Source organism: Leptonychotes weddellii, chromosome 12 (genome assembly GCF_054177405.1).
Source record: "Leptonychotes weddellii isolate Sample4059 chromosome 12, ASM5417740v2, whole genome shotgun sequence".
NCBI classification, from domain to species: domain Eukaryota; kingdom Metazoa; phylum Chordata; class Mammalia; order Carnivora; family Phocidae; genus Leptonychotes; species Leptonychotes weddellii.
The window spans coordinates 64570878-64595276 of NC_138380.1; the positions used below are offsets into that span (position 1 = coordinate 64570878).

A 24399-nucleotide genomic window follows, 5' to 3' on the forward strand; every position below is an offset into this window, starting at 1 on the left:
CTGGGATCGAGGCCCGCATCGGGCTCCCTGCTCGGCAGGAAACCTGCTTCTCCCTCTCCCACTCCCCCTGCTTGTGTTCCTGCTCTTGCTATCTCTCTCTCTCTGTCAAATAAATAATAAATAAAACCTTTAAAAAAAATGGCTAAATAAATTCTGGCAGGTTGACACAATGGACCACTGCATAACAGGAAGGAAATAAACTACTGATATGTACAACCACTTGGACAATTTGCATGTTAGGTTGAGCGAAAGAAGTCAGACACAAACTGGTTGAGTCCTTTGATAATGAAGTTCAAGAACTGGCAACATTAATCCGTGGTGATATATGTGAGAAAAGTCATACAAGATTCCTCGTATTGACTAGGAAAGGTACAAGAGGGCCTTTTGTGGTGATAAAAATATTCCATATCTTTGGTGTAAGTAGTGGTTACATAGGTGTGTGTGTATGTAAAAATACACTGTGCACTTTAAGGTTTGTGTACAGCTTAATGTAAGTAAGTGAATGAATGCTTTAAGCAATAAATAGGTAGGTAGAGAGATACACACACATATCTATATGTATAGATGCCAGTAGGTAGCTAAAACTTACTTGCTCTTTACAAGAAATTTTCTCTAAGGTATGATGGATGAATTTGATTCTCTTGCCATGTTTATGAATCTGGAGCACCTTTTGTGCCTGCAGAATAATTCAAAGATGCATGAATTTGTTTTTTCCTTTCTGCTTTTGGTTTGATTTTGCAGCTTAGGAGCAAATTTGAACTTCTTGGTCATACATTTAACAATAGTCATTGGATGCCTGATGTATCAACCAGACACTGTGCCAAGCTTTAGAGATCCAAAGATAATTAAGTCCCAGTCCCTGTCATTCAGTCTTGTGACGGTGATAGAGATGGAAGCAGATTCTTGCAGTCACACAAGGTATCGTCAGGGGCTATAAGAGCTGTGTGCTGTGGAAGTGTAGAGCAGGGAGCTTCTCCCTGACTCAGAATGTTCTGGAAGTCTTTCACAGAAGGGTCGCTGGGCCCTGCTTTTATTTTTACCACAAATTAGGGTCCTCTCTATTTTTACCATCTACAATGATGATTTAAGACTACTTTTCAGTTACTAAAGACTCATTAAAATATGTTGTATAATCTACGTGTTTTCTTAGATATCATTGTAATCACTTCTTAGGCCAGTTCAAAGTCCTAGCAGTTTCAAGGATAAAAGAAGCTACCTGCCACAGATTTCTAGAAAGCAGCAACATTCTTTGAAATGTTTGTAAGTGGAAAAGTAGTATTTCTTTGAATTAGTTCTGAGGTAAAAGCCAAGTTTTACTCAAACTGGAGGGTTACTTTTCCTTTCAAGTAATGTTTGCATGCAGCAACCACACTGCCCTGAACACATGTGCAGCATGAGCCCTGAGCCTAGGTGAGAAGCCTTCCGCTGGTTTTTACGTTCACACATGTATTTCTCCTAATAGCGGATGTACCTAGAAATACTCTGTAAAGTCCTTGGTATTAGTGTGGTTCTTCCTAGAAACAGACAATTTTAAGACAAACATTGCAGCTCATCAAGAGCAAATGAATTTATATGTTTTATAATTACCTATTTAATTAACAGAACTGCATTCTTTTAAAGTGATCCTTTCCTTCCCCTCAGTTCAGAGAAGATATAAAGATATTAAAAGTCCTAGGAGTGTAGAAAAGTGTTTTATTAAAGAAAGGAGGGGGAAATTATGTAAATTAACAAAAGATTAAAAGAATAAAATTTATAAAAGAAAGGAGGAAAATCAAGAGCTAGGACACTGTTTGCATGTGACTTTTCTTGTTTTTAGTAACTTTGAAATCAGATAGTAAAATCTAAAGTGATGTCGTCACATCCATACAATAGCACGGAGTCTTCAAACCTGAAAATTTCTTGTGCCCAGTGATGTGAATTTTTCCTTTAACTTGGGGACAGCGTTTTAAAATGGGTGATGAAAGTGAGGAGGTTCTCCAAATGTTATTTTCCATTGTCCTGTTTCCACAACTCTAGTCAAATGTACATTTTGCTCTCTTGTAGAGACAAGAAAGCACCCTCTTCACACTGAATCTGCATATAGATGGATGAGGGGTGAGTTTGAGGAAGAGCCTGACTTGGGGAACTGGTTAGATGGTGCCGTCATTTGCAGAGATAGGGAATACAAAAGAAGAACAAGTTTGGGAGGAAGGACGTTGTTGTGGTCTCAAGGGAAGGAATGTTCTGAAAGGACAGGCATGAAACTTTTGTCAGCAGAAACAAAACTGTACACACGGTGTCAGACCCAGGTCCCTGTGCGGAGCATGTGGGTAGGGAGACTTTCTCTGCCCTGCACCCAGGCCCTAGCCATTTGCACATCCATGACCTCGATGCCTCAAGTGATGGCCGTGTTGGTGAAATCCTTTGGGATGCCATCGTTCTAGAAAGACGATTTTCTTTTATTCTTGTCAGCCTTTCTGTTAAACCTACATTGCTATGGAAATGATTGTTCTGTAAATACAGACTTTTAAAATTTTTTCATTTGGCTTAAGACAAACAAGAAAAAGACCGGAGGTCATTCAGTCTGCTCTGTGAGAGCCAACCTGAGTCAGATAAGCCCTACTTCAAATCCTTGTTCTACCATTTATTAGCTGATTAGTCCTGGACAAGTTCCTTCACTTCTGAGTCTCAACTTCCTTATCTTTAAAGATAGATTCATTAGTACTCACCTCATACCATTAAACTGAAGATTGTATAAGGCTAGAGAGGAAGTCAGTCCAGCACAGTACTTTACCTCTTCTGTACCCCATCAATGTATTCTTCCCCTCCTTCCCTAGCCCACTTCTTTGCCCCCAGATAGGATGAAAATAAAAAGGTTTTGGAGGAGGGATCACAAAATCCCACAGTCATCCATCTACCATTTAACAGTTCTTGTCAGAAAATAACTTCCTTCTGTCTAACTACCCTGTTCCTAATGCTGCAGGCTAAGTGCTTCTCTCGGTCACGTCCTTCTTCTTTTTTGTTTGCAGTTGGAATCTTACTAAATGCACAGCATGAGACCACCTCATCTTCAGAAGCATATTTTCTTTCATTCTTGCCTTTAATAGCTGAAAGTGCAAAATATAGTGGGAGCTCGAGAATCCTTGGTAGTTCTTTTCTGGTGGCCCAGATCAGGTGGAAACTGCATGGCTGGTTTTCTTTTCCTGCATGCATCTTTGTGAGCATGTGGATGTGCAGCTGAGACAATGGGGGCAGGGAGAACTGAAGAATGAACCTTTACCTTTTTTAGCTCCTTCCTGTTAAGGATCTCCAAAGCCTCCTCATTTAAGGAAGGCAGTGCCCACTGAATTTTAAGATGTTGGGGAATGTTTGAGGCTGAACTTAGATTTTAAAACCATGCTTTTCGATTTCCCTGGTGACTCGCACTGACTGTATAACTTTCCCAGTGCTCATTCAGTAAGTTTACAAAGGAGGCATGGACTTCAGAGACATTTGTTTTCATGATAAGAAGTCAGGTTTTAAATTCTCTTACAAATCTGAGTGATTAAGTTGACTCCCAGAGCATATAGATTTCCATGAGTTAAAACAACGTTCGAAAGGAAACGATGAGCTCCACAGCCTGCCATATCCTGTGCTCAGAATAATTTCGTTTCTACTTATCTGTGAAGGTTGAAGGAATGTCTACAAATATTTGCTTGGTTTCTATGGTGAAGGCAGAGAGAGATCAAGTGTGTGATTGTTTAGTGTCAAAATCAAAACTACACTATACTGTACTTCGAAAAAGAGAGTCAGTTTGTTACTTGAAACGTAATAGACATCTAGCAAGTGGTAACTATTTTAAGTTTCATAAGTTCAAGATGAAATTTGAACAATACAGCCTGAAGGGAAACATGGGCCCTTTAGGCATTTTGAAACTTCATTTTACAAAACTGAAATGGTCTCCAACTTTATTAAAAAGTCATGTGTTGACTGAAGTTGGTGTTGGTGGACCCTCAGAATACCTGGGGTAGGTATGGGGACATGACCATGGTTTGTAAATTTATGCTGTAATAGAAGCCTAACCTCCGAATCCTGTGATCCTCCATTCTGCTATGTTCTGGCTACCCATACATTTGTTGGAATATGCATTTATTTTGTGTCTACTATATGCAGTGCTCTGGGAGGTGCCATGGGTGGAAAGTGCACTTAGAAATGGTCTCTACCCTCAAATGGCTTTGGGTCTAGTAGGCAGTAAGTACACAATGAATGGGATACAGTGTGATAAGTGCTGGAATTACGTGTCACTAAGGAAGGACTAGGTGGGGCAAGGTTCACAAGAATTAAGAATGGTATTGTGAGAAGACATTCCAGAGAAAGGTCTCAGCATATGGCAAGCCCATGAGGCATGACACGGCATGCATATTGAACACCATAAAGCCTCTGAGTAGGTTGAGGAAAGCATTCGTGTGAAGGAGCAACAGGCGATTAAACCAGAGAGGGCAAGAGCCAGATCATAAGGGCATTGTGCGTAAACTGGACTTGAACTGGACCCTAAAAGCTCTGGAGAATGGATGGCTTTTAAGCAGAAGTATGGTGAGCTTCGGATGCAATAGAGAGGACAGAGTGGAAGGAGGCCAACTGGTAGGAGAAGAGCCCAGAGGAAGTTGATGTGGCCATCAGGAGAGGACACAGGTGTGCACAATGGAACTGTCAGGATCTGGTAGCCTCATGGATAGTGGAGATGAGTGGGGAACCTGGGTAGGTGGCAATTTTGCTTGTAGGGAGAGAGGGAATCTTAAGAGGAGAAGCAAGTTTCAGGGGAAAGATAATGCATGCATTTTGAAATTGAAATACCTCTGGGAGTACTACATGGTGATGTGCAGGAGACAGTTGGATCTGTGGGTCTGCAGAGTTCTGGCTACAATGTGGTCCTGGAGGGCATCCACGTATGACACTCCCCAGAGGTTGTACATCACGGAAGAAGAGTAACTGCCTGAGGACCTTAGCCTTCAAGAAAAGAACTATATTAAGGGACTGATGGAGGAAGAGACTCTAAGGAGTGGGAGGGACTCTAGAACAGGACCCTCGAATTCCTCATTTAAATCGCTACAGCCCATTCCCCACTCCCATTGTTTTTCAGCCAACTCATTTGACTTGCTGCTTTCCTAATGTGTGACCCCCTGTCCAGGACTGACAGTGGGCACTCACATGATGAATCGAAGTGAAGCTCACTTGGACCTTTAAGGCTTGATGTCTGGAGTAAAGCCTTTTTTAGGTTGATCTGTTGAAACATTAGCTAAATGAGAGCACAGTTCCCTGTGCTTCATTCATGTATCCAGTCATCAGATAATTACTGAGCACCTTTCAGGCATGACACTGATCATACACCTGACCGATAAGTCGAATGACTATAGTGGAAAATAGAAGGTTCAAGTACTATAGAAATGCAGGGAAGTTGGGGCACCTGGGTGGCTCAGTCGGTTAAGCGTCTGACTCTTGATTTCGGCTCAGGTCGTGATCTCAGGGTCGTGGGATGGAGCCCCACGTCAGGCTCCGCACTCAGCAAAGAGTCTGCTTGAGATTCTCTCTCTCCCTCTCCCTCCGCCCCTTCCTCCTTGTGTGTGCACATGCTCCTTCCCTCTCTTTCTGTGTCTAAATATAAAATCTTTTTAAAAAAATTAAAAAATAAAATAAAGAAATGTGGTGGAAGTTCAGGCGACAGCGATCATTTCCAGATGGGAGAGCAGGAAAGGCTTCGTGGAAGAAGTGATAGGTGAGGATTCAGACCTGCAGAGACTCAGGGAAAGAATATCCCACAGAGAGAACCACAGAAGCAGTGGCCAAGTGGTTGGAAATCAGCACATCTAGATGGGAACCAGCAGCTCCATTTGTGAGCCGGGACAATTCTAGGTCCTGGGAAGAACAGACAGCCTTGCTCCTGATAATGGATGCATCAGAGCAGAGGCCAAAATCGTTACTGGTACAGTGCTCAGTGCTGAGAATCTCTTTTTTGTGTAGACCTTGGCCATTTTTTGTCATCTCATCTATCAAAACATCTTGTTCTGGCCCTTAGATTATAAATGAGTCTATTTGAGATGACTCCATTATTATTTGCTGAAAAGTACTTTGTATGTTAACTGTTACTGGTACTTAATTCTTAATAGTTTCCATTGAACTGGCTTGGCAGAATTAAAATTCTGATTATGATATTAATTTAAATGTATAACTTTAAAGAACTGAACTTTGAGACCAAAGTTTATGAAAAGTCAGTGAAATTGCCACTAATTTTGATTTTCACTTTGTATAACCATAGTAGTCTTCTGGAATGAAAAAGCATACATACCAGAGAGTTTTATATTGGTTTGAAGCAAATAAACGGCTTAGAGCATAGTTCAGAAAGCCTTCACTTTGACCTTGTATCCATATTCCTCAGAAATCCTTATCTATGTTTGCATTTGAGATGTGATGTTGAAGCGGACCCCAAAGAGACTATCACTGCACTGATATCCCCCCCAAATAATTACTAACCCAAAGGACAGGCAAGGATGTCCAAAGAGTTCTTGGCTCTATACAGTATATACCTTGTTAAAGCTTCATGACCATTGCCACATCATGTAGGGACTCTTCAAATGCTAAGAGAAGTCACCTTACAGATCTAGTCTAAATGCCCTCATTGACAGAGAGAAAAATGAGGCTTAGACAAGAATTTGCCATCCATGCTCATTACTTCATCTGCAAACTGAATGTATTAGTCAAGGTTCCACCGGTAAGTGGGTTCCAGTGCACACTCAAAATAATTCAAGGAAGTTTTGTGTACAGAGACAAGATTTACAAAGGGGGCTTAGGGAAGTGCAGTGGATGGTGCTGGAATTTGGGTCTCAGTTGCAGCCAAGCTTTTACCATTCCCAAGCTTGACAGGAAGAGGGGGAGCAGTTCCTGGAATCAGGTAGTGCCCAGGATGGACAGAGATTTTGCAATGGCCACACAGCCAGCTCTAGACAACGAGGAAATCAGGGAGTTCAAGACTGCCTTGCTCTTCTGCCTCTCCCTGAGCTCCTGCCTAGGCTTCCCATTGGCCAAACCCAGTAAGAAGCTGGAGGCATGTGGGTGGGTACAGACCCACCCCCACCACCCAGGGCAGGGATCATCGGAGAGGCAAAAGGAAGATGGCCCCGCACAGTGTTCGTGACATGCTTTTCTACTCTTCGTGCATGTAGCCGTATAATAAGGATGCTTCGGATAACATCTACAAAGTATTTTTAGGATCTTGGTGAAAAGAACATGACTAAAAGACTGTTAAATCGAATATTAAGTAAGAGTGGTTTACTCTGATATATTTTGAGTCAGAGTTGGCTTTGGCTCTACTTTATCTTATACTGTTATTGGACTGGTTCAAAAAATTGTGAATAGAGATCAAAGCAGTTTAAACAGATACATCCACTTGGGTAAATATCCTTGAAGTCCCCTTCTCCCCTGTCTTCCGTTCCCCCTCCTGTTGCCAAATCCATTCAGCACCTCTAGAGGCTGTTAATACATGTGATGATTGTAATAAACATAGTATTTGCTTTGGTTCCAGCTGGCTCCAACCACTAAACTCTGTCCATAGTTCCTATTGTTGTCTCTGCTTGTAGACAACTGCATTGTTACCATGTATCAAAGAGGCTACCTTTGTCATAGATTTCTAAATGTTGATCTTTATACATTGCGTTCATTGATTCTCTCTACATGTTTTTAAATTTAAACTCACCGTGATATTTTGTTTTTAAGAATGTTTAGAATTATTAAACATAGAGAACTTTGGGGCAGAATTGATTCCATTGTTGAGAACATTCCTTACTTGATGCACTAAAACCTTGAAACATTTTTTTCAGTTTTGTCCATTCCTTAAAAAGCTTTGAAGTAAAAATCAAATCTGCTTACGTGTGACAAACTGGTTTTAAGTTGGGCAGTCTTCCATAAGAAAGTGGTAGAGGCACAGAAGTGTAATAATTCCCAAGCAAACAGGATTTATATTTTACTGTCAGGAAAAATTGTTACAATTTGTTCTCAAAAACTTGTAACTTATATATTTTAAATCCCATGAAATTACAGAAATTGTCATCACTGGAGATATTTTAAATTACAGTGATGTAAAGTGAGGACTGAAGGACTCTGGATCAGAGAATGTGGAACCGCCACGTATATTAGCAAATTAAAACTGGGGACACTGCTGACGTATGAGATGATATTACATAAACTAAGGAACAACTATTAGATTTGTATCTATTGCAAAAAGTAGTAATTTGTTATTTTTAAATAAAGGCCTTGGACATTGTTGGCTTTATTTTTTTAGATAATTAACTAGAAAGGTAAGTCTTGTACAATTCATACTTCCTTTTGGAATTCAAGCATGTTGAATTCCACAAGATTAAAAAACCAAAAAGGTGTCTCTGTAGTCAAATGCTAATAGTTCAAATAGAGGATAAGCCACACACCTAATTAATAAATCTGATTCCTCTCACTGTTAAAATGACTTACACATAGACCAACCAAAAATCTTAGGGCTACCCAAGAGATTTATAAATCTTTTTTTTTAATTGTAATTATTAAATGGGAATTTGACGAATAGATAGATGTCCTACCATTCAGAGCACTGGTATTGTTCAGAACTAAATTTTGGAAACCTTTTTCTTAACCTTTTTTTTTTAAGGAAATCATTTAACCCCAAAGGATAGCCGAGTTTTTGAGATCTGGAACTGTAAACTCTTTTAAAGTTCCCAGTAAGATAGCTCCATGTAAATTTAAAATATTTTCCTCTTGGTTATCTATTTACAACCTGCATGCTTGCCTGTTGATTTGTGGATGTTTGGAATGCCGAGCTGAAGGTCTTGTGTTGGATGTTGAGGAAGGAGCACAGAGTTGAAAAGCAGAGGGTCCTGGTGAAAATCCCAGCTCCCTCATATCTCAGCTCAGTGTTTCTGGCCAAATGACTCAGCCCCTCTGAAATTCAGTTTTCTCAGCTATAAAATGTGCTTACTGACAGCAACTGACTGATCTCGTGCCCTGAAATCATCCTCGAGCCCCTTTTCCTTTCCACATTTCACCTCCTGCTCTACCATGTTATCTCTGGCAACTATTCATTGAAAGCTTCATGTCTGTGTAGAGAGTCCTGGCAGACATTTCTGTATGCATGTATGATTATTGTATTACACCCACACATAATCTGTTAATCAAAATTAGAATGTATTTCCGACTGTTCCAAAACATCTTCATTCACTTAACAGTATATCATAGATATCTTTCTATGGGAGCACAAATGAGCGGGAATGAGAAGTAGCTCGTCCTTTTTGATGGCTTGATGGCTGAATAATATTTCCCTATTGGAAATTATTGTGGGGTAAACATCCTTGTGAATACCTCTTTGTATACTAGACTGAATATTTCAGATAAATTCCTGCAAGTGGAACTCTGGTTCGGCGACATGGTCACTATTCATCTTATAAATACTGTCAGACTGTCCTCTAAAGAGGTTGTGCCAATTTATGGTTTGAAACAGTTTCCCCATACCATGGCCAACCGGGAATAGTGTCATTCTGTTCATTTCTGCTAACCAGGCAAAAATGATACCCCTTTATTGTGATGACTTTCTTCCTTCATTCCTTGCTTTCTTTTAATGAGATGAAGTATCTTTGATAGTGTGTTTCTTCTTCTGAACTATCTTTTTATACTCTTTATCCATTTTTCTGTTGTTTTGTTTATGTCATTTGTTTTAGATGTCTTATCCCAGGTTGTTACTTGTCTTTGCCTTTATTTTATAGTGTTTGCCAAAGAGAATTGCAGTCTGAAATAGCTGGATCTGTTCATCTTTTCATCTCAAGTTTCTAGATTTCCCTTCATGCTGAAAAAGGCCTCCATATCCCAAGGTCCTCTTCCATTTTCTTCTAATATGTTTTTTTAGCTCGACTTCATATGCTTAGATTTTTTGTGAATATACAATTTCTTCTTATACATGGTGTAAAGTAGGGATCAAACTTACTTCCTTCCATATGGATGGCCAGTTGTCTTGCTTTGAAGTACATTTTCTCTGTCGCTAAGATGAAAATCCAGACCCAGATGGTTTTATGAGTGAGTCCTTTTAAGAGACTGATTATTTTGATATTGTTTATAATATTGCAGAATATAGAGAAGGATGGGATCCTTCCATATTTCTAATATCAAAACATGAAAAATTAACACAAAAAATAAAACAGTAGGTCAGACTGACTTAGGAATATAAATTAATACTCTAAGTATTAGCAAATAGAATCCAAGGGTCTATTAAAAGAGTAATATACCCGTGCACCTGGGTGGCTCAGTTGCTTAAGCGTCTGCCTTCGGCTCAGGTCACGATGCCAGGGTCCTGGGATCGAGGCCCGCGTCGGGCTCCCTGCCCAGCGGGAAGCCTGCTTCTCCCTCTCCCACTCCCCCTGCTTGTGTTCCCCCTCTCGCTGTCTGTCTCTGTGTGTCAAATGAATAAATAAATCTTTAAAAAATGATAATAAAAATAAAAGAGTAATACACCAATATTAAAAGAATAATACATTGAGATTAGGAACGATTTATTCCAAAAAGGCAAGGATTATACAGTATTAGCATATCTACTAATGTAATTAATATACCATTCATAGAATGAAGGAGAATGATCATACAGTCATTATTAATAGATATTTTTAAAATATTTGATAAAAACTAATTACCCATTTTGAGTGGTAACTGATTTTTGAAAGGAACTTCCTAAACTTATCAATAGAGTTATTATATTATTATTTTAATTCCCTAAACATTTGTTTGATGATCATAGTAGGTACACTGATTAAAGTATTAAAAATGATAACAGTCCTACTAAAGTGTTTTAGGATGGGTAATCAGTCAGAAATCACAGCCTCTTTAGGACAGCTTAAGACAGTGCAATAGTCAGATTAAAATTTTCATCACCTATGATGCTAGGCTTTATTTCAAATGTTGGTGAGAAGATGGGTGTGTGCCCGTATGCTGTGTATGTCTATAAACCACTGAGCGGAACTTTACGGACCGTTTACACCTACCCCTTTTTTTGCAGTATATCAGAGAAGCAGGGAAATGTTCCCCCAGCTAGAAATATTAATAAAGCAGAAATAAATTATGCAAGTGAAAACTAGAGCCCAGAACTGGATGCTCTTCTTAGCAAATGTAGTAAGTACCTTCTTTCTGGGGAATGACTGATAATTGAATTTTGCCTGGTTATCTTCTGGCAATAATTGCCTTAAAATTGTCAATTTGGTGTTTGTTAAGCCCCAGTTGTTACGTGAGCAGTATTGTGATGGGTATTTACAGACGTAACCTTGGATAGAATCGGGTCCATGCCTCCCAGAATGAACCATATTATGAACTATGTTACAAGGTATGACTTTCAGGGGGCAGTGGGTTCAGGGAGGTGACGACATCAGAGCCAGCCTTTTGTAGGATGAGTAGGATTTCCACACGTGGAGAGGAGAAGGAAGAGCTTCCCAGACTAGAACAGTGCCAACTAAAGCATGGAGGCAGGAGCTGCTAGAAGGTATGTTTATATAATTGAGTGGTGCTCAGACCTAGCCAAGGGTTAGTGTTACTTGAAAACTTTGTTAAAAAAAAAAAAGAGAGAGCGAAGAAATAAAAAGTGAAGGAAACACTCCAGGCCTCCCACCATGGAGATCTAATTTAGTGAGGGAGAGATAAGGCCAAGACACATGTTGTTTTTTGGGTTGTTTTCTTTTTTTAAGATTTATTTATTTATTTATTTGAGAGAGAGAGAGAGCAGGGAGAGGGAGAGAATCTCAAGCAGGCTCCCTACTGAGCGGGGAGCCAGCCGCGGGGCTTGATCTCACAATCCTGAGATCATGATCTGAGCCAAAACCAAAAGTCAGTCGCTCAACCTACTGAGCCACCCAGGCGCCCCTAGACACATATTTTTCTAAAATCCCCATGGATGATTCTGATGCACAGAGTGGATACTGTGCTATGGTCTAGTATGTGACAAGTCTGTAAGGGTTATGGAGATACTATGGGATATGCTGCTGGAAAGATATATCGGAGCCAGTGATAACTGAGTAACACTATTTGGTTTTTGTTTGCTTCTTTTTTTTAAATTTCTGTTACGTCACTACCATTCCTCCATTAGATATCAACCAGATATCCCTTACACAAAATTTGACCTCTTGTGTGAATTCAAAACAAAACCTACTAAACGAGATGAGGAGGAGGAACCAGTCAAGAATCTTGTTTCAGTAAGATATTACTGTATAATCTCCCCCAAAACTTAAAACAACAATCATTTTATTATCGCTTACAATCCTGTGAGTTGACTGGACTCAGCTGGGCAGTTCTGCTCCCTAGGACATTGGCAGGGGCGGGCCACAGTCATCTGGCAGATCAGTCCAACTTGAATGTCCAAGATGGCTCATTCGCATCGCTTTCATCTGAGAATTCAGCTGGGGCTGTCCTCTGGAACATCTTCGTGGGCTTCTCACTGCATGGCATTTGGACTCCAGAGGAAGCATCTCAAAAGCAAGCATTCAAAAAGGCCCAGACTACTGGATGCCTGGCTGGCTCAGTCAGTGGAGTTTGCGACTGACTTTTGATCTCGGGGTTGTGAGTTCAAGCCCCACGTTGGGTATAGAGATTACTTAAAAATAAAATCTTTAAAAAAAAAAAAAAGGCCCAGACTACTAGGCTTCTTCCAACCTAGTTTTGGTAGTTCAGATACATTCTGTTAGTTTAGTCGACCGACTCACTGAGACCAATTTAAGTCACAATGGAATGTGACTTAAACTCTGTCTCTTTCTTTTTTATGATTTTTAAAATTTATTTATTTGAGAGAGAGAGAGCAGGAGGGAAAGGGGGAGAGAATCAGAGGGAGAAGCAGACTCCACGCTGAGCACAGAGCCTGACGTGGGGCTCAGTCTCACGACCACGAGATCATGATCTGAGCCGAAACCAAGAATCTAACACTTCACCGACTGAGCCACCCAGGTGCCCCAGACTCCATCTCTTGCTGGGAAGAGCAGCGTGCGTCTACAAGGAAGGAAGTAGATGGCAATCATGTTCTGGAGAATTGCGCCTGCGATCTGAATGCACCAAGTACTACAGCATCAAAATACATAAAGGAGAATTGTAGGAAATTTAGATAGATGTCAACAAAAGTGCAATTAGACAAAACGATAAGTAAGGATAAAAGGAACCTGAATAATATAAAATGCTTATGTAGATTTATGTATTGAATTCCTTATCTGACAGTAAAGAATATTCCTTTATTTCAGGCATCCATAGAATCTCTGCTCCCCCCCAAAAGAGAAGCACTTGAACCCCTCTATACTGGTCTGTTTCCTGGCCTCTCAGCGTTGCAGAAATAGTTAATGGTGGTGTTTGTTTCATCTGTTACCACACACTGCTTTTGTGTTAAGTGAGGTTCTTCCTACTGGGGAATCCTATCCTCTGGATGACTTTTTTTACACATAGTGTAAACAATTGAGTTATACATTCTCTCTTAAGTTCTTGGTTTCTTACTTGTTTTCTGAAAAGAGTGGCATTGGGGGCTTTATTTTGATTCTCCACAGTCTCATGATACGAGTAGTTTTGACTTGTTCTGGGTGCTCTTTATACTTCAAGGTCAACATCCAGCAACCACTGGAATCCTCTTGTAATTTCCCAATAATGCTGACGTAGGAACTGAGCTGGAATCCTTGCCAACACTTGTTTTCCATGTATTGTTTTTTTTTTTAAACCCCTTCAGAAAAAAAATAATAGTGTTAAGATCCATGTTTTTTTTAAGTCTTTGCTTTGCTTTCTGAAACTCAGTTATTTTACCATCCTCGTAAGAATCTAGAGTCTGAGGTGGGAACCCAGGTTGTGGGGATGATGTCATTTCCTGGCCCGTCAGTGATGAATCTGAGTTACTTACTGCTTCTGTCTCAGTGTCCCCATATGATGCCAGGCACTCTTTCTGAACTGGCATTAAACCGGCCGAGATGAGAAGTTTAAGCAACCAGCCATCTTCCTCAGTAACAGTCCGATCCGTTTGCCATTGCAGGTCGTCACGCTGTGGTACAGAGCTCCAGAAGTCTTGCTTCAGTCCAGCTACGCCACCCCTGTGGACCTCTGGAGTGTTGGCTGCATATTTGCAGAAATGTTTCGTAGAAAGTAAGACATGCCTTTTGTTTCACTTTGTCTTCCTTAGAAAGAGACTTTTTGGGTCTTTGATAATTTAAGTGGCAGCGTAGCATTTCTCTTGCAAGTAAGGTCATGATATATAGATATATAGATATCCAGATCCACCTGCTTCGGGCTACCACGTCCAAGCCTGTCCTGGAAACGCTTTCTCAGTCCTGATTAGTGTAGTTCTGTGGGACTCTAACTTCCAGCTCTTGGAAACTCTGTTTGGAAAGAAACATGCCATTGTTCTTACAACTTATTTTTGTTGGTGATGATAGGACCTAGAAATATCCTCAAGGTGGACCTTGTGCACAGGAGAAGGACCAGGGCTATTACATGTATGGAAATTTGGATGGTGAGGATAGTTGCTTACGCAGAATATTCAGACTGAAAAGGACAAGGCAAGGAAGATGTCAGCCCTGCTTCAGGATGCTGAAAATGCTGTCAGCATGAGGAGAGATTAGGCATATTCAGGCACGACAGAGAGCAAAACAAGGACCAGGGATATAGAAATGACAGAAGTAAAGGTTTTTGCTCAGACGTGGGAAAATCTAATATTAGACAGTTATCTGAAGAGAAGATTGGGGTTCGTGAAAATAGTGCATTCTCATTGGGTGTCCAAGAAGAAACTGGACCACCACACATTGGAGGTGTTTTCTGTGGCATTAATAAGAGTGCGTGGGTGGGCGACATGACCTCCGGGAACCTCTGACTCTGAGAGTCTGTGATTCATTTGTTTGATTTTCAGGTCACAAGAAATAGCCAAACAGTATAATAAAGATCTGCCCAGAAAATAATCCATACCTGGGTACTAAATTCAGCAAATCAAAATTAAGCAGAGAACCTCTTCATAATCTATTAACTCCTTGTTTTCTATTTTTATTTCCATGGGAAACGTGAGTTGGAAAGTTGAGTATATTCCTATTGCACATGTTACGTTCAAAATGTTAGCTACATGGTAGCTCACAAGGAAAAGAAGTGGTTGGCCATTCCTTCCTTGCCTGTCTGTTTGTTCTTTTGTTTTAGCCAAATGAAGTTTGGTGCATGTCATAAATTTTGGGACCTATTTTTAGAACTCAGCATTGTTTAATATGTAGCTCACAGGAGGGGATCATGCCAGAGAAATCAGAGTACATAGATGTTCTGTGCTGGCCTACTATGTGCCAAGTACAGGACCAAACCTCTTCCCTTCTGTTACTTTTTATGCCTCCCCATGGAAGATAACTGAGATGCAGTGATAAATTTATTTGTCTAACATCAAGCAGCTAAAAAGTAGCAGGGGTACTGCTCCAAATGAAGTCTTGTGCGTTTTAATCCAGTGTTGTTTTTCTACCAAGGAGGGAGGAGAAAAAGTAATATTGAATTCAGCTTCAATGTTTGCCAAACAGGCTAAATAAGTGGTTTGGAAGTGTAGTTCTTGGACCAACAACATCAGCATCTCTAAAGACCTTGGTTAGAAATGCAAATTCCCACCTCCCACGGCCCACTGGATCAGAAGTTCTTGGGCTGGGGCTCAGCAGCCTGTGTTTGAACAAGCCCTTAAGGTGATCCTAATTCACCCTTGAGGGTAAGAACCACTGGGTTGGATGACAGGATCACCAGGGATGAGCAATCTTTAAATGTGCAACTCCCAGACCTCTCCCTTAGAGATTCTGATTCATAACTGGGCTGGGGCCAGGCATTCTTGTTTTTAAAAGCACCTCATGTAATTCTTTTCATCAGACAAGTGTAGAAAACATTGGGTTAAAGGATTATGGTCAGGAGTGCCTGGGTGGCTCAGTCAGTTAAGCGTCCGACTCTTAATTTGGACTCAGGTCATGATCTCAGGGTTGTGAGATCAAGCCCCGCGGCTGGCTCCCCGCTTGGCTGGGAGTCTGCTTATCCCTCTCCCCCCGATCCCCCCACCAGCCTGCTCGAGGGTGTACACGTGCTCTCTCTCTCGATCTCTCTCTCTCTCTCAGATAAATAAATAAAATATTTTTAAAAAATAAAGGATTATGGTCAGAACAGAAAATAAGCAGGGTGGAAGTCAGGACAGTCATTCTAGTTCATCCCATAAATAAGTTCATTCAGCTGAGAGCTGATTAGAGAAATGTATATTAGAATTATATTTATATATCTAGAATTGTCTTCAAATACAAAGATTGAGTCCTTCTTTTGTAATGGGAGGAAAGCGGTCAGTTATTTTTCAATAGTGTAAGACTTGAATACCAGCCACTCTTGACGATAAAACCAATTATTTTCCTGAAAGATGTTAAAAGAAAATAAAATTTAAAATATGTAGTGTTAGGCATTTACTAGTAAGGAATTTGCTGTATTTCTAAGTATAGCTAGTCACTACTTATGGAACAATTGCAAGCTGAATTTTCACTTTATAGCATTAAAACATTTTCCCACTGAAGTGGCCCAGTCTAGCTTGCAGAATCCTATATAACCTGGAATATATATGAAACGTTATTTGTGCTAATTCATCAAAACCTATTTTCTGTTTGTAACATTTTTTCTATGGAAAAATTCATTCTCTGTTCCAATCCAAGAGGACAAGGATACCCTTCTCCTCACCCCAGCACGGGGAAGGGGGGGACTCAATGTTGGAGGCTCAGGGAAAGACTCCTTTCATGATGGCAGCTAGAGCTGGCTTCAGTTTGCTGAGAAAGTGAGGTGGTGGGTAGAGACCCATTGGCTCTTTAGATGTGCACAAAAGAAAGTTACCCTCTCTCGGAGCCTTGCGTAGAGGTAGTAAATTGAGAATTAATTGCCTGAAGGAGGAAGCAATATCAGAATCCAGGCCCATGTGCCTTTATGCTGAAGGAGAATGAATCCAGGCCTACCACACATCATTCCTGGGCTGGGTGCCCTGTCTCCTAGGTAGTTCCTGCTGGTTTGGCTTTGACCTTGAATATGGCCGTGGAATCTGACCCTTGTTCCTGCTCTGTTCATGTTTGGTATTTCCTATGATAACACCAAGATATCTGAATGTGCATGCTTCTTACTCATGCCAGATGAGTTCTGGGGTCCAGCCCCGAGCTTGACCTGATTCTAGCTTGACTCCTGAGTCCGTGTTGGCACATCTATTGCAGTGTCCAGCTGAGAATTTACAAGCCATAGATTCTGAAAGCAGACTCCCTCATTACCTTAGGCTAACCCTAAATCAGAAAATCGTGGCATGTGTCCACTCTGGGTTCCTACTTGTTACTATGGCAGTATTTCCCAAATGTTGTCATCTTTTTTAACACCTTCATGGTTTTTGCCATATTCTTGAAACAACTATACTTACATAATTTTTTACCCTAAACAATTTACCTTTTCTTAATTGAAGTATAATTGACATACAATATTATATTAGTTTCAGATGTACAACCTAGTGATTGAACATTCATGTGTGTTACAAAGCAGTCACTATGTTAAATCTAGCTACTATTTGTCACCATTCAAAGTTGTGGGAATACCTCATTTTATTGTGCTTTGCAGATACTGCATTTTTTACAAATTAAGGTTTGTGGCGATCCTGACTCAAGCAAGTCTGTCAGCAACATTTTTCCAACAGCATTTGCTTATGAATTCATGTCTCTGTCACATTTTGGTAGTTCTTGCAGTATTTCAAACTTTTTCATTATTATCATGTTTGTTATGGTGATCTATGATCAGTGATTATGACTCACTAAAAACTCATGATGGTTAGCGTTTTTTAGCAATAAAGTATTTTTAATTAAGGTATATACATGGGGTTTTTTTAGACATAGTGCTATTTATTGCACACTTAATAGACAAGAGCATATGTAAAAACATGACTCTGACATGCCCTAGGAAACCAAAAAATTCATTTGATTTCCTTTACTGATACTCACTTTATTATAGTGGTCTGGAACCAAACCCGTAATATCTCCGAGATTTGCCTGTATTTCACTTATTTCTGCTCTCATCTTTATTATTATCTTCCTCCTACTAACTTTAGGCTTTGTTCTTTTTCTGTTCCTTTAGCTTGTTCTTGAGGTGTAGTAGACCTGTATCACTGTAAAATTCTGTCATAGAGGGGCGCCTGGGTGGCTCAGTCGGTTAAGCGTCTGCCTTCGGCTCAGGTCATGGTCCCAGGGTCCTGGGGTCGAGCCCCGCATCGGGCTCCCTGCTCGGCGGGAAGCCTGCTTCTCCCTCTCCCACTCCCCCTGCTTGTGTTCCCTCTCTCGCTGTGTCTCTCTCTGTCAAATAAATAAATAAAATCTTTAAAAAAAAAAAAAATTCTGTCGTAGAACTGCTTTTGCTGTGTCTCTTAGATTTTGGACTATTGTGTTTACCTTTTCATTTGTCGCAAGGCATATTTTGATTTCCTCTTTGATTTTTTTCATTGACCCATGGGTTGTTTTGCCTCCAAGTGTTTGTTATTTTTCTAGTTTTCTTCTTGTAATTGATTTTTAGTTTCATACCACTGTGGTTTGAAAAGATACTTTTATATGCTTTTAATCCTTAATTTATTAAAACTTGTTCTGTGGCTTAACGCGTGATCTGTCCTGGAGAATGTTCCATGTGCACTTGAAAAGAATGTGCATTCTGCTGCTTTGGGATGTTACGTTCTGTAAATATCTGTGAAGTTCATCTGGTCTAATGTGTCATTTAGGCCAGTGTTTCCTTATCAATTTTCTGTCTAAATGATCTATCCATTGGTGTAAGTGGAGTGTTAAAAGCCCCCTGCTATTATTGTATTACTGTCAGTTTCTCCCTTTATGTTTGCTAATATTTGCTTTATATGTTTAGGTGCACCATGTTGGGTGCATAGATATTTACATGTGTTATATCGTCTTGTTGGATTGATCCCTTTATGATTATATTTTCTTTGTCTCTTATTACAGTCTTTGGGTTTTTTTTAAAGATTTTATTTATTTATTTGAGAGAAAGAGCACAAGCAGGGGGAGCAGCAGAGGTGGGGGAGAAGCAGGGAGCCCGATGCAGGGCTCGATCCCAGGACCAGAGATCATGACCTGAGCCGAAGGCAGACGCTTAACTGAATGAGCCACTAAGGCGCCCCTACAGTCTTTGTTTTAAAGCCTGTTTTATATGATACGAATATTGCTACTTTAGCTTTCTTTTCATTTCCATTTGCATGGAATATCTTTTTCCATTCCTTCATTTTCAGTCTGTGTGTGTCTTTAGATCTGAAGTGAGTCTTTTGTAGGCAGCATATAGATAGGTCTTGATTTTTTATCCTTTCAGCCACTCTGTGTGTTTTGATTGGAGCATCTAGTCCATTTACTTTTAAAGAAATTATTGATAGTATGAACTTATTGCCATTTTGTTGATTGTTTTCTGGTTGTTTCTGTAGTTCTAGTTTCTTTCTTCTTTTGTTCTCTTCCCTTGTGACTTGGGGACTTTCCTTAGTGTTTATATTTCTTTCTTTTTATGTTTTGCATATCTATTAAAGCTATTTGGTTTGTAGGTCCCTATATAAGATCCTATCTATTATAGCAGTCTATTTTAAGTTGATGGTTACTTAAGTTCAAGCACATTCTAAAAGCACTACATTTTGGGGGCATCTGGGTGGCAGGGTCGTTAGGGTCTGCCTTCAGCTCAGGTCATGATCCCAGGGTCCTGGGATAGAGCCCTACATCGGGCTCTGCTCAGCGGGAAGCCTGCTTCTCCCTCTCCCACTCCTCCTGCTTGTGTTCCCTCTCTCGCTGTGTCTTTCTCTGTCAAATGAATAAATTAAATCTTTTAAAAATAAATAAATAAAAATAATAAAAGCACTACATTTTTACTCCCTCCCATCCATGTTTTAGTTTTTTGACGTTATATTTTACATATTATTTTGTGTGTTCCTCGACTAATTATTATGGCTCTAGGTGATTTTACTACTTTTGCCTTTTAACCTTCATACCACCTATGTAGGTGGTTGATCCACTACCTTTACTATAAATTTACCTTTACCAGTGAGATTTTTTTCTTTCATAATTTTCTTTTCTAGTTATGCCATTTTCTTTGCCATTTAAAGAAATCTCTTTAACATTTCTTGTAAAGCCAGTTTGCTGTTGATAAACTCCTTTAGCTTTTGCTTATCTGAAAAACTCTTTATCTCTCCTTCTATTCTGAATAATAATCTTGCTGGGTAGAGTATTCTTGGTTGTCAGATTTTCCCCTTTAGCACTTTGAATATACCTGTAAAGTTTCTGCTGAAAAATCAGCTCATAGTCTTATGGGGGTTCCCATGTTCATAACTAGTTGTTTCTCACTTGTTGCTTTTAAGATTCTCTCTTTAACTGTTGATACTTTGAATATAATATGTCTTGGTGTGCATCTCTTTGAGTTCATATTATTTGGGACTCTCTGTGTGCTTCCTGGACTTGGATGTCTTTTCCTTTACCAGGTTAGGGAAGATTTTAGCCTTTTTTTTTTTTTTTTCAAATAGGTTTTCTGTCCCTTTCTGTCTCTTTTCTCCTTCTAGGATCCCCATAATATGAATGTTAGTATACTTGATGGTGCCCCAGAGGTCCCTTAAACTATCCTCATTTTTTCTCATTATTTTTTCTTTTTGCTGTTCCAATTGGGTAATTTCCACTTGCCTTGTCGTCCAGATCACTGATCGATTCTTCTGTATCCTCTAATCTGCTGTTGATTCCCTCTAATGTATTTTTCATTTCAGTTACTGTATTCTTCAGCTCCAGTTGGTTCTTTTTTATATTTTTAGACAATTTGCTTTTTTAGCCTTATCCAAAGCAAAAATATGTAAAATCACAGATTTGATGAGCCAGTTATTTATTTGTCTAGTGCACACTCAAATAAATATATAACCATTAAAATTATTGAGAAACTTAGTCCATGTTCAACCCCTAAAATCATCTCTCTCACATATCACCAGTAGTATATGTCACATGTTGGAAACTTTGTAACCGGTGTTTAATTTAGTCTACAAACAACTTACTGGGTGGCCACTATATGCAAGACCCTTTTCTAGAGAGAGAAATTAAATCCTAGTGGGGAAGAGAGGCATTGCATGCATGATTAGTTGATTAGCCTCAGCCAGGGTAAGTGCTATGAAGAAGCATGGGGTTCTGTGAATAGGTATAATGAGAAGACTGTTTCCCGGAGAGGGAAAGAGGTTTCTCAGTGTAAGGCCAGAAGTCAGGATTAACCTTCCTCAGAGGTCACATCCTAGTTGTTTATATAAAATCATTGAGGAATAAGCATTTCTGTATTAGTAAGGCCCTTCTCCATAACCTGGAGAGAAAAATAAGAAACAAAGGGAGGTAACACTTGTCTGTCATGTGACAGACCCAGGACCAGGCCCTTCACATGCATTATCTCAGTAAACCCACATTCTGTGGACTATTATCCAGAGTTTCCAGATGACGAACCAAAGTCTTCTGCAAGGAGAGGAAATAACTTGTCCATGGGCACACAGATCTTAAATGGCAGAGCCAAATTTGAACCCAGGTCTGCCTGACTCTGTACCCTTTGATTTTTTTTTTTTTTCCCCTCTGTCATGTTTCTGCCCTTGCTGTTGTTTTACCTACTAGGTTATATTTTTATCTGGAATGTTTTCTGCATTATTGCAGAGTAGCAACAGTGACATTTTGGAAAGGTCGAGAAGCAAACCATACGTTTAACAGCTTTGATTTCTAGTCTCTCCTATATTAGAAAGGTTGACCAATTCTCTGTGATATGAAGGGTTGCCAGGGAGTTGTAATACTATCTGTCTCTGTTATCTGGGTTTAATCATTGCCACCAATGACTTCAGTGGCTGCTACAAAATGGATAAGAATTGAAGTTTTTTATCTTCCTCCTTTAGCTCTTTGCCTATGGGTGGTCCATCTGAACTCCATATTGAGTTACAGTTTAATGCTAAAAAACATTGCCATGAATTTGGTCAGTAGACAACTAGTCAGGTTGAAGGATGACATGAGATGGGATAGGATGGATGGATGGAGGGATGGATGAGATAGATTGGTTTTTAACTTGATAGCAAATTAAATTCACAGTTGCTCGCTATCCAGGTTATCTTGTGCTCCTGCTCGGAACTCTTGTCTGTGGTTTGAAAGTTATGGGGTTTTCCAAGTTATAGCAAACTCATAAAAAGAACATGCACATTTAAAAAATAAAGCATGCTAATTCTTTGAAAAGAAAAAAAACCTAATTCTAAAACTAGTTCTTTGAATATGGAGATTGTGGTAAGCAGATAGTAATTCTTAGAAGTTCTGAATTGCTAACTCTACTGATCCCTAGCTAAGAAATGCCAAATGCCACCAGGAAGAATATAATAAATGCAGTCCCTGTTGGAAGGAAACAAACAAGACTTCATGGTTATATTATCCCATGTATGGTGGCCTCTCTAGGCTTGTCGTCATTGATTTCTATGAATTAAACACCCAGTAGCTGAGAAACTGACAGTGAAACTGTCCTTTGTGGCTGAGTGGTCTGTGAACAAATGTCTTTGAAATGTCACTGAGTGCTTTGCCAGTTTTCTCATTGGTTACTATGTTGGTGTTTCCCCTTATTTGAGTGCTCTCTTCAGTGACATCAGTAAAATGAGGTCCTTAACTGACCTGAACACGAAGGCACCAGAAGGCAAGCCCTAGCCTGTGAGTGGAAACCTGTCGCCTCGGGTTAGGTCAGAACACATGTATGGAAACCAGGGCACTGCGCTGGACCTTGAGATTTCTTACCTCTTCCGGGGTGCTTTCCTAGGCCTTTTTTTTTTTTTTTTTTTTTTTTTTCCCTTTAAAGAACCAACCAAATAGGAAGAATTTTAAAGAAGCATGTTCTTGAGTAAGGAAATACCCAAGACGGTACTTAGGAAAAGAACTGATCTTGGTTGAATAATGCATGAGGGTAGTTCTAAGAGTGAATGGGTACTTTTTAATGTAATCGATGTTGATTTCTCTTACTCTTTTTTGAAAAATTTTTCAAAGATTTTATTTATTTATTTGTCAGAGAGAGAGCACAAGCAGGGGGAGTGGCAGGCAGAGGGAGAAGCAGGCTCCCTGCTGAGCAAGGAGCTGATGTGGGGCTTGATCCTGGGACCCTGGGATCATGACCCCAATCGAAGGCAGATGCTTAACTGACTGAGCCACCCAAGCGCCCCATGATTTCTCTTATCCTTAATATGTATCTTACTTTAACATGAATTTGAAAAAACATTTGTTTTCATGATGTATACTGAGAAGCCAGCGTCAGGCATGGCCCTTCCCTGTCAGGGCAGCTCTGCGGGACTCCAGCGTCCCAACCCACTGCCACTCCAGTCTGGCACCCTAGGACTGCCTGTTCTGCGGTCTTCTCTGCAAACTAGATTCTGTCTTTATAGGACCCTTCCTGCCAATTCTGCCATCATGTCCTTCCCTCCAACTGCCCAAGTCGTCGCTTCCCTTTTACTGACAATTACGGGTCTGTGACTTCTCCCCATGGTCTTCTCCCTGTTCTGAGCAACATGTTTCCCCCTTCTCTGGCTCCCCCAACTCCTATTAACCCTTTCCACTCTGTCCCTTGGAATCCCTGTTCTGAGCCACAGTTGCCCCCTTCACTGAACTGTTCCTCGAAATCTCCTTCTTCAGGCCCTTTTCTGTCAATGCTCTAGTCCCCTCAGAAAAGGACTGGGATATTCTTGGCCATCTGGTGCCAAGGGCACTATTCTGCCAAAGCCTCTCGGCTTCTTTTTGCCACCCTCTCCCCCTTCTGTCTCCCCCACCTTAATTACATCACCTGTCACATAGAGAACCAGTGATTTTTTTTTTTTTGAAACATAGAGCTTTTGTGTAAGCATAGTCGCTTTTTTAAAGCTACTCCAGGGTAAGAAGAACTGTTACTGATGGAAGTCTCAAGACCCTGAGATCATGACCTGAGCCGAAATCAAGAGTTGGGTCCTTAACAGACTGAGCCACCCAGGCGCCCCCTTCTCTCCCTTTTCAAAGAAGGATGCATTCTCCCCCCTTACAAGATGAGTCCTTTGACTTGTGTTCCTGATGCTACCCTGCTTCTGGACTCCCCCCCTAGCCCCCCATCCACCATCCCCTTCTGATTTGCCACTTCAGAATCTCCCTGTCCACTAGCTTTTGTGACTCCATCCTAGAAAGGACCTTGGGGCGCCTGGGTGGCTCAGTTGGTTAAGCGACTGCCTTCGGCTCAGGTCATGATCCTGGAGTCCCGGGATCGAGTCCCGCATCGGGCTCCCTGCTCGGCAGGGAGTCTGCTTCTCCCTCTGACCCTCCTCCCTCTCATGCTCTCTGTCTCTCATTCTGTCTGTCTCAAATAAATAAATAAAATCTTTAAAAAAAAAAA

The 24399-nt window shown here is 40.4% G+C and overlaps 1 protein-coding gene across 4 annotated transcripts in view; it reads left to right on the forward strand.

The window, feature by feature from the left end:
- The window catches only part of CDK6 (cyclin dependent kinase 6), a 239780-nt gene that overhangs the window by 152239 nt on the left and 63142 nt on the right, over positions 1–24399 (forward strand). For all 4 annotated transcript variants that reach the window (XM_081800539.1, XM_081800540.1, XM_081800541.1 and 1 more), the window contains exon 5: positions 14021–14130. In XM_081800539.1, coding sequence (XP_081656665.1) covers positions 14021–14130 — 110 coding nt within the window. The remainder of the gene's footprint in view (positions 1–14020; positions 14131–24399) is intronic.